Raw genomic sequence first — 10,747 nt, forward strand, 5'->3', positions numbered from 1 at the left:
AGAGATATTCATGAAATGTCATCCTTTAAATTTTCATCTAATTCTGGGTAGATTGTTAGCATTCAAGAGATAAGACCTACCTAAGCTTAACTTAACTGCTCGTCCAGAAGAAAGCAAGAAGTAAAAGAAAGGAACATTGTAATATTGTGCATTAAAAAAACAAAACCAAAACAAAAACAAAAAACAAAACAAAACCAAAACCACAAAACCCCAAAAGAAATAACACAAAAGTAATAAAATAAAAATGTAATAAAAACAAAAGTAATAAAAGAAGTAAAACAAAACAAAAAGTAGTAAAAAACAAAACAAAAAGTAATAAAATAAATAATTAATAAATTATTATTTAAAATAAACAATAATTTTAAAATAATACAATTTTATTAATAAATAATAAATAATAAATTTCATAATTTATTATTTATTAAAATAAATAATTAATTTTTCTTTGTGTAAAAAAATGAGGACTTCAGGAACCAAATTGTGCATATTAAACAGAGACAACAGCTGTCATTCAAACAAAAATGTATAATATTTAGAGCAGAGAAGCTCTTTACATAGAATGATTTAAAACCACGCATACAGCAATAACCAATAGAAGACAGAAGGCTAATTAATAAGAGAACGCCGCAATTTTCAGCCGAAATGTAGAAATAATGAAAATTTTTAATTGTTGGGCCTGTCTGTGGACTACCGGGAGCTGGCCTCAGGACTACATTTCCCACAATGCCGCGGGGCGGGCGCTCTCGCGAGAGCTGGCGGAAGCGGCGGGGCGCGGCCCGGAAGTGGAGCCGCCGCCGGAGGCACCATGGCCGAGACCGACCCCAAGAGCGTCCAGGACCTGACGGCCGTGGTGAGGCCCGGGCCGGGCTGCGGGGGCTGCGGAGAGCCGGGGGAGGAGGGAAAACCCGCTTATGGATGGGGCTTGGATAGAGCAGCTGCTCCGCGGGAGGGGTCGCTGGTCATGCAGGGGGTGGAAGGAGAGGGGGCCCTCATCACAACCCGTTCTGTGACCTCACAGAATCCCCCTGTGGTTAACGGGGCCACGGACATTAACGGGGCCATGGATATCAACAGGGCCATGGGCATTAACGGGGCCACGGACATTACCAGGGCTATGGACATTACCAGGGCCATGGAGGTGCTGTCCAGGCTTTGGTCCTGGTTGGGGAGGCGGCCGGGTTCTAAATCTTACAAATATTTCCTGTAACACCTCGTTATACGTATATTTATACCTAGAGCATTTTTAGCTCTAGGTATAACTGTACTGCAGGGGTTTGGGCTTAGCAGTGAAAGAACGGTGTTGGGTAACAGCCTCTGAAGGAAACAAACCATTTCTTTTTTATCCCTTTCTATTAGGTGCAGACATTGCTCCAGCAAATGCAGGACAAGTTTCAAACCATGTCTGACCAAATCATTGGAAGAAATATCCTTTTCTAAACTCAGATGGGGGCGGGATTGCAAGTGTCACTGAGTCTGTGGGCCAGTAGGGTTTGTAAGAGAGGTTTGAAGTGGGCAATGTTGTCACTTCAGTGCTGGGGCTGGGAATGGAGGGACCAGAGGAGGCTCCAGGCTGATCAGAGGATGGAGCAGCTCTGCTGGAGGAAAGGCTGGCAGAGCTGGGAATGTTCACCTGCAAAAGTGAAACTTCAGGGTGGTTTAATTGTGGCCTGAAGTGAAATGGGACTGGAGTGACAGGAGGGGGAGAATGGGCTCAGATTGAGGAGAGCAGGGTGGGATGGGATTTTGGAAATCAGGAATTGCCCCTGTGAGCGTGCTGAGAGCCTGGCAGTGCCCAGCGTGGGCTGAGGGGGGCTCTGAGGTGCCTGCTGAGGCTGCTGTCCCTGTCCCTGGGCTATCCCTGTCCCTGTTGTCCCTTGACCCCCGGGCAGTCGATGACATGAGCTGTGTGTCCCTGAGCCATCCCTGAGCTGTCCCTGCTGTGTCCCTGTTGTCCCTTGACCCCCGCGCAGTCGATGACATGAGCTGTGTGTCCCTGGACTGTCCCTGTCCCTGCTGTGTCCCTGTTGTCCCTTGACCCCCGCGCAGTCGATGACATGAGCTGTGTGTCCCTGGACTGTCCCTGTCCCTGCTGTGTCCCTGTTGTCCCTTGACCCCCGCGCAGTCGATGACATGAGCTGTGTGTCCCTGGGCTGTCCCTGTCCCTGCTGTGTCCCTGTTGTCCCTTGACCCCCGCGCAGTCGATGACATGAGCTGTGTGTCCCTGGGCTGTCCCTGTCCCTGCTGTGTCCCTGTTGTCCCTTGACCCCCGCGCAGTCGATGACATGAGCTGTGTGTCCCTGGGCTGTCCCTGTCCCTGCTGTGTCCCTGTTGTCCCTTGACCCCCGCGCAGTCGATGACATGAGCTGTGTGTCCCTGGGCTGTCCCTGTCCCTGCTGTGTCCCTGTTGTCCCTTGACCCCCGCGCAGTCGATGACATGAGCTGTGTGTCCCTGGGCTGTCCCTGTCCCTGCTGTGTCCCTGTTGTCCCTTGACCCCCGCGCAGTCGATGACATGAGCTGTGTGTCCCTGGGCTGTCCCTGTCCCTGCTGTGTCCCTGTTGTCCCTTGACCCCCGCGCAGTCGATGACATGAGCTGTGTGTCCCTGGGCTGTCCCTGTCCCTGCTGTGTCCCTGTTGTCCCTTGACCCCCGCGCAGTCGATGACATGAGCTGTGTGTCCCTGGGCTGTCCCTGTCCCTGCTGTGTCCCTGTTGTCCCTTGACCCCCGCGCAGTCGATGACATGAGCTGTGTGTCCCTGGGCTGTCCCTGTCCCTGCTGTGTCCCTGTTGTCCCTTGACCCCCGCGCAGTCGATGACATGAGCTGTGTGTCCCTGGGCTGTCCCTGTCCCTGCTGTGTCCCTGTTGTCCCTTGACCCCCGCGCAGTCGATGACATGAGCTGTGTGTCCCTGGGCTGTCCCTGTCCCTGCTGTGTCCCTGTTGTCCCTTGACCCCCGCGCAGTCGATGACATGAGCTGTGTGTCCCTGGGCTGTCCCTGTCCCTGTCCCTGCTGTGTCCCTGTTGTCCCTTGACCCCCGCGCAGTCGATGACATGAGCTGTGTGTCCCTGGGCTGTCCCTGTCCCTGCTGTGTCCCTGTTGTCCCTTGACCCCCGCGCAGTCGATGACATGAGCTGTGTGTCCCTGGGCTGTCCCTGTCCCTGCTGTGTCCCTGTTGTCCCTTGACCCCCGCGCAGTCGATGACATGAGCTGCCGCATCGATGACCTGGAGCGCAACATCGCCGACCTGATGATGCAGGCGGGCGTGGAGGAGCTCGAGGGGGAGAACAAGACCCCGGCTTCCAACAAGGGCTAAAGTAAATCCTGGCTTTGGAACACACCCCTGGCAGTGTGGAATTGATGACTGTCACTTTTTGGGGGCTGCTCTGGGGGATTGTGATGGAGAGAGAATCAGGGTAGGGAGTGGAGCACCAGGAGCTGCTGAGGGGGCTCAGCCTGGAGAAAAGGGGGTTCAGGGGGACTCTCCTGGCTCTGCACAACTCCCTGACAGGAGGGGACAGCCAGGGGGGTTAGGGATCTGCTCCCAGGGAACAGGGACAGGGGGAGGAAACAAAGCCCTGGGTGTTTGGAATTGCTGATTCTAACACAGAGGGAGCTGCTCCTTGGTTTGGGGGCTGCTCTGAGAGAGGGAGCATGGCCAGGGTAGGGAATGAAGCACCAGGAGCTGCTGAGGGGGCTCAGCCTGGAGAAAAGGAGTCTCAAGGGGGACTCTCCTGGCTCTGCACAACTCCTGACAGGAGGAGACAGGCTCTGCTCCCAGGGAGCAACAGGAGGAGAGGGAATGGCCTCAGGCTGGGCCAGGGCAGGCTCAGGGTGGACACCAGGAGGGATTTCTCCATGGAAAAGGCACTCAGGCTTTGGAGCAACTGCCCAGGTGGAGCCCCAGGGGCTGCTGAGGAGTCCCTCAGCTGTAAATTCCTCCTCAGCTGTAAATTCCTCCTCAGCAGTGCCTCCCTCCCAGCTGCCAAGCTGCAGGTGCTGCCTGTGTGGAAGGGCACTCAGGCATTGTGCAATCCATGTCCCTGGAGGAATGCAATTCACCTTTCAGTAAAGCTCTGTTATATTATATATTCTGTTATATTATATATTCTTATTCTTTCTGATTGCCCACTTGCCCTGTATTACAGTGGGCCTGTGTTTGGAACAGATATGTTCTTGCTTGTTAAGGTGTCTATTTTTGTGTTACCTTGTTAAAAACACAAATCATTACTGGCTTTGTTGCCCTCAGTGTCATTTCCATTAGCCTGAACCTCACAAATGAAAATCTCTGATGAGCATCATTCTGTTAATTCTCAGTAATCTCCTTTCTTATTATTTTTTTCCCCAACAGGTTGCCAACAACTCAAGTCATGGAAGATTACTTACTCTTTTTTTTTTCTACAAATCCTTGGAATTAAAAAATGGCTCTTTGCAACTCCAGTGTGTGAAAGCATTTTTATATTGTTACAGAGCTTGCATTCCTAATGTACATTGTATAGTTGGGGTAGGGTAGTTTCTATTTTGATTTTGTGTACTGTAATTTCACTTTTTGAATTCTTGTAACGAGGATCACTTGGTTGTGTTATTAAAACACAGATCTTATGGATCTCAACTCCTGGGTGTATTTTTTTGTGGAGTCACTTTTTTCTCTTTCCTGTACTTTTGTAGATGTTTCATGTTTGATAGCTCAGCATTTAGTGACTCCCTCCAAATGGGAACCTTGCCTTGTAAGTTTGTGGAGTGAAGCACAAGATTGAAACTTAATTAATTGCATTCATTGTAGCTCTGAGCATCAGGCACTCTCTAGTTGAGGATTGTGTTGTCTTTCATCCATGTAATAAAGGTGATTTTTGGAAACAAGAGGCACTGAACATCAAAACCATCTCTCCTGCTGCTGGTGTTCCCTGAGCTGTGTGTTCCTGGAGCATCAAGGAGATGCAGAGTGACCATGAGAGACATCTGAGCAGCCACTGCCACCCCAGCTGTGACACCAGGAACTGCTCACAGAGCAATCTCACCGTGGGACTGAAGGTTTTTAACATGTCCCTTTGATCCATAACTGGATTAAAGGGGTGGGATTGATTGACAGTGGTTGTGGCAATGTCTGTGTAGGGTTTTCAGTGGCAATCACTGCCTTGCTCACAGCAGCTTGCTAGCAAAGCAGTGATACATGAACAAAAAATGAGAGAATCCAGGTAGATTTTTAAAGCCTTCTCTCAGAATAACTTCAAAATATTTGATTTTTTTTTGGTTTGCTTTTCTAATCATACCCACATCTTTGGGCATGGAGTGTGTATTTATTACATTTTGGCCACGGAAGGTGTGTTTGGGAGAGTCTGCACTGTGTCACTTGTGAAGAAAAATGACCAATGTCAGCCATTCCTGACAATCACTGCAATGCTCCTCCAGCTTCAAATGCAAATTTCAGCAAGCACTAGTGGCAGGCAGCAGTTGCAGGTGCACCACACTTCAGCTGCTCCTTAAATGCCACCAAATTAGCACTTGAGTGCTGAGAAGGCAATATGACAGGTCATTTTTCCAAACTCACTGTAATAAAAGCTCATAATAACGGGGGAATTTTGTGAACATGAGAAATGTATCAATATATACTTGTAATACCAGCCTTAGGTCCTTTGTAATATCATTTCAAAAAAAAAAATCTAATAAACGGTTATGTGGTAACAAACAGCCAGCTCGTGTGTGTTACAGCACAATCTAGCATAAATATATAATTATACGGGAGATTATATTTAGTTGTGAGTTATAAAAAGACTTTAGCACAGCTGCTGCTCACAGGAAAGTCTAAAAATCCAGGGGTGCTCTGTATAATAAAAAGGTGATGATTTGTGCCCTGGCAGATCTAGACTTTAGCAGCTCATCAGAGTATAGGAAAAATATTAATTAGAAATAGTAATAATAATAGTAGTAATAATATTATTATTACTTTTTAGTAATAAATTAGTTTTTAGTAATAATAATAGTTTTTAGTATTATTTTTAGTTTTTAGTTAATAGTAGTAATATTATTATTACTATTTCTAAATAGAAATAATAACAATGTAGAAATAGTAATAATAATATATATTATTATAGTAATATCCACTTTAAGATGCTTTCCTATATTCTAATTAATAATTATAATTAATTATTAATTAGAATATAGGAAAGCATATTAAAGTGGATAATAATTTGATATTTTGTTTATACATGAATATTCTCTTATATATATGATGTATAATAAGTCCTCATCTGGCTGTGTTCCTCCATGGTCGGTGCTCCCTGTGCAGCAGCAGTAATCCTGCTTTCCTCAAGTTTATTCTAGCAGAATAACTTCCAGGAAAACAATTTCAGCTTTAAGAAGCAGCTGTATTTTTCCAGTCACTGGAAAGACTCCAGTCATTGTTCAGTTGGGATATTTTTCCTCATAAATGTAACATTTGACTGATTTTAGCTGCTTTTCCCTGCACCTACTCTGAGTTTCCATTGCCATCCTCTCCCAGCCCTGCTTCTCTTCAGAGCCCCATTTCAACTGTAGATATTTGTCTTGGTTTGAACAGACAAGTGTCTGCTAAGGAAGGCAGGAGCCTCCCCTGAAATGGAAAATGCAAACCCCTCCCTCTGAATTATAATTTTGAAATTAAGGGGCTCTCGGGCAAAGATATAGGAGCAGGAATAACAGTTCTTTATTAGGAAAATTAAAAATGCAAATAGTACAATGTAATAGTACAAACAAATAAACTGTGGACAGAGTGAGAGCAGGCCCTGCCCCCTGTGTGTCAGGGAGGTGTCCCAGCCCCATCCCAGGGGGGCTCAGCCCTCCTGCAGTGCCAGCTGTGGCTCTGCTGCAGCAGGGATCCTGCACAAGGGGGGAGTTTTCCTCTGCAGCTCCAGGGCTGCTGGAGATGGGCCTGGGCTCCCTCTGGGAATCCAGCAGGAAAAGGTTGCTGTGGTGCTCCAAACCTCAGATTGTATCCAGGCAGGAATGCTTGGCTCCTCCCCTGGGCGGAGCATCTCCCCATGGGATGATGGGATTGGATCAGCCATGCAGGGACACTCACTGGCCCATTAACAGAAGATAATTAATAATTAGTGGCCCATGAACAGAAGAGATCTCCTGGAGGGAGGATTGGTTGTGGAAGGGATAAATAAAACTGCCCAATGAACAGAGATAACTGCCCACCTCTGACAGATGGCAGTAGAATACACACCCTTGGCCACATTGTGCATTTCCAACCTAGGACAAGGCTCTTTCAAGGATCTGCATTAGGAACAGCAAACAGAATCACTGCTTTTCTGTGACAGAAATTAGGAGTGACCTAATGCAAGTCTTCAGCCACAGATTGTGCAGGCAATCTTTAACAGCAGTGCTGGGTTTGAATTAAGACCTGAGAACTGAGAAATAAATCAAATATCACAGGAGCTGTGTGGCCTGTGTATCTTACATTGGGCAACACAAATAAATTTGACATTGCTGTTTCATCTCTTCTGGTTTCCTAATTCCTGTCTTTATAGCAGGAATGTTATTCTGGACAGAGGAACAGCATTCTAATAAAAGCATATTTTAAACACTTCTGCCTACTGATAAATGATCCAGAGCTGTGATATCCTTAAGAGGATTTTTCATTTAATCTCTGCCTTAAAGACAACGTACAGTAAATAAGACTGCAGCTTTCAGCCAGCAGCATCTGTTGCAGGCACCGAATGAGGCTGGAGAGAGCCGGTGACACACTGACCTGTGGCACTGACCCCAGGCAGGAGCCAGCTTTGGAGCCTCCCCTCCCACAGGGTGAGCCCAGCTCCCTCAGGGCCAGGCAGCTGTCACTGTGTTATCATCCTGTCACAGGGGTTCCATGCTGTTGTCTCCTTATCACAAAAGTTTCATACTTTTGGCTGTTCTTGGTGTTTCTCCTGAGCATCTCCTCACAGCACCTACTCTTTCTTCCTCACAAAGCAGCCAACTGGCTCCAGTTCCCTTCTTAACACCACCCCACTCTTTTATAGCATATTCTTCTCATTGCTTACAGCTGTGGCTTGTTAAAGTCAGGCCTGTCCCTAATCTTTCATAATTGGCCCAGCTGCACCTCCTTGGGGGTGAGATTACTTTCTACACTATCTTTATTTTCTTATATCCCCCCCATCACTGCCTGCTGTGGGACAGAGGAATTGTTGGGCTCCATCTGCCGGTCTGGTTTTGGCAGGGAGCCTTTGTGCCAGCTGATGTTTCCTGTCCCCCTTTAAATTGACTCTCTTAACATCCCCAGGAAAGTCCCCTTGGTTCCCTTCCCTGATGCCTTGGGAAGGCTAAGCTAGAACAGAGGCTGGACAGAGCTACAGAATAAAGCAGGGATTTATTAAAAGGATCTCCTCAATGGATCCACCTTGGGCAGCACAAGAGCCCAGCCAGGGCTGCACCCAAGATGAACCAAAATGGTTCCCAAAATGAACCCAGGATGAACCAAAATGGTCCCAAATTGAACCCAAGGTGAACCAAAATGGTCCCAAATTGAACCCAAGATGAACCAAAATGGTCCCAAAATGAACCCAAGATGAACCAAAATGGTCCCAAATTGAACCCAAGATGAACCAAAATGGTCCCAAATTGAACCCAAGATGAACCAAAATGGCCCCAAAATGAACCCAAGGTGAACCAAAATGGTCCCAAACTGAACCCAAGATGAACCAAAAAGGCCCCAAAATGAACCCAAGATGAACCAAAATGGCCCCAAAATGAACCCAAGATGAACCAAAATGGCCCCAAAATGCACGAGTGCTCCCGGGGTCTCTCCCTTGGATCAGCTCTGCTCCATTTGCACCTTGCAGTTCATTGTCCCATTCCAGCTTCAGCCCCTGCAGTCCCACCCTGCTTGTTTTTCTCTCTCCAGCCCACGGTGTTTGTGCTCTTGGGGCTGAGATTTGGATCATTTGTCCTTGGTGCCCAGCTGGAGCAGGAATTGTTTTGTGTCCCTGCTCTGTGCACAGAGCTCAGCATCCCCTGATGTGAGCCCAGACCCACACACTAGAGCAGCACAGAATGTGGAAAATAGAAAAGCCAAAACCTGAGGCATCATCCTCAGGTGGCTGAGCCACAGGGAACTGGTTTGCCAGAGGTTCCTGTGGAATTGCAGATGTCACCTGCCTGTCCTCCAAACCCCGGGCAAGTGCTGGAGTCACTCACTGGCCCTTCCCCCAGACCTCAAAGCTCGTGGAGTTCAGTCCTTCACACTGTAAATACACTCGGCACTGCCCTCCAAAGGGAAATAATGTCAATTCTACCATTTGGCTGGCAAGCAGCTGTAACCACAGCCAGAGCCTGTATCCAGCATTTCTCTGACATTAAACCTGAGTCTGCACTTTTCCTGGAGGTGCCCACATGGAATTATTTAATGAAAATCTTTTCTTTTCCCGACTTTCTAGCAGAGAGTGCCTTCTAGTGGCACAGGCACTGCGAGGAGCAGCACTGCTCAGAATGAATCACTCAGCCACCTTTAATGTGGGGTCACAGGCTGGGGCTGTAAGGAGCCTCATGCTGCTGAACGATGGGGATTGCACTGAGGATGGTTTACAGCTCCGAAAATGAAGAGCATGCACAAAACACTCCCTGGCTTTAAGCCTTGCTGTTTTGAAAGGCAAAATGCTTGCTGAGATAGTTTTTCTCACTCTGATGTAGAGTTAATGAAATTAAATTAGGAAAATGAAGAATGAGAATAGACACTTCACCTCTTACAAACATTCTGAAATCAGAAAGGTTAACCAGGAATTGCGTCTCTGAAAAATGTGCATGTGATAATAGAATGTGCTCTTTTACACTGTTTTGCTACAGAGCTGCCATTTTTGTTTATGAAGTTCCTGTAGTTAGATACGGATATAAAAGTTCCTGCAGCTTACAGATCTGTGCAATGTGCAGACCTTGCTTGAGAGATCCAGTCCTGGAGGGGAGTGTCACAGATACCTTTTCATGAAAAATCCTTTCCTTAGGATTTTTCCTCCTGAGAAGCTGAGAGGCGTCAGGAACAAAAAACATTGTAAACATTGATTATCTGCTGCTGTGGAATGCAATGGTGCATCTGTGATTGGCCCATGCTGGATGTTTGTAATTAATGGCCAATCACAGTCAGCTGGCTCAAACAGAGAGATGAGCCACGAACCTTTGTTATCATTCTTTGCTATTGTATTCTTAGCTAGCCTCGCATCAGAATGAAATCCTTTCTTCTATTCTTTTAGTATAGTTTTAATATAATATATATCATAAAATAATAAATCAGCCCTCTGAAACATGGAGTCAGATCCTCATCTCTTCCCCAATCCAAAAACCCCTGTGAACACCATCACAGGGCAGGATGAGGTGAATGGCTGAAAAAGTGAGGAACACAACCCCATCACCTTCTCCTGTTTATCCACAGTCCCTTTATGTCCCAGAGCTCTTCCCACAGTCACAGAATCCCAGGATGGTTTGGGCTGAAGGGACCTCAAAGCTCATCCCAGCCCTGCCATGGGCAGGTGTGGTATTGTGAGGTACCCAGGACGAGGTGAGAGATGAGAATTTGACTCCATGTTCTCAGAAGGCTGATTTATTATTTTGTGATGTTATATTAAAAGAAATTATATACTGAAACCATACTAAAGAAAGAGAAAGGATACATCAGAAGGCTCGGAAGGAATGACAATGAAAGCTCGTGACTGACTCCTCCGAGTCCGACACAGCTGGCTGTGACTGGCCATTAATTAAAAACAATTCAGATGTTTGGATAAACAA

At 46.9% G+C, this 10,747-nt stretch overlaps 1 protein-coding gene across 1 annotated transcript; it reads left to right on the forward strand.

Annotated features, from left to right (window-relative positions):
* Positions 1-776: 776 nt before the first annotated feature.
* On the forward strand, positions 777-4,607 carry HSBP1 (heat shock factor binding protein 1). The gene is made up of 4 exons (XM_054269343.1): positions 777-850; positions 1,357-1,423; positions 3,193-3,312; positions 4,347-4,607. The coding sequence occupies exons 1-3, from the start codon at positions 806-808 to the stop codon at positions 3,309-3,311; spliced, it is 231 nt and encodes a 76-aa protein (XP_054125318.1). The 5' UTR covers positions 777-805; the 3' UTR covers position 3,312; positions 4,347-4,607.
* Positions 4,608-10,747: the final 6,140 nt, after the last annotated feature.

This window comes from Melozone crissalis, unplaced genomic scaffold (genome assembly GCF_028551555.1).
Source record: "Melozone crissalis strain CALT ecotype California unplaced genomic scaffold, PUWL_Pcris_2 ptg000007l_1, whole genome shotgun sequence".
Lineage (NCBI taxonomy): Eukaryota > Metazoa > Chordata > Aves > Passeriformes > Passerellidae > Melozone > Melozone crissalis.

What these genes read in the sequence shown, in the direction of transcription:
- HSBP1 (XM_054269343.1), top strand. Translation starts at nt 806, where the DNA reads ATGGCCGAGACCGACCCCAAGAGCGTCCAGGACCTGACGGCCGTG. An exon ending in TCCAGGACCTGACGGCCGTG is followed by an intron (nt 851 to 1,356) that starts GTGAGGCCCGGG and finishes CCTTTCTATTAG; the next exon opens with GTGCAGACATTGCTCCAGCA. An exon ending in TGACCAAATCATTGGAAGAA is followed by an intron (nt 1,424 to 3,192) that starts ATATCCTTTTCT and finishes ACCCCCGCGCAG; the next exon opens with TCGATGACATGAGCTGCCGC.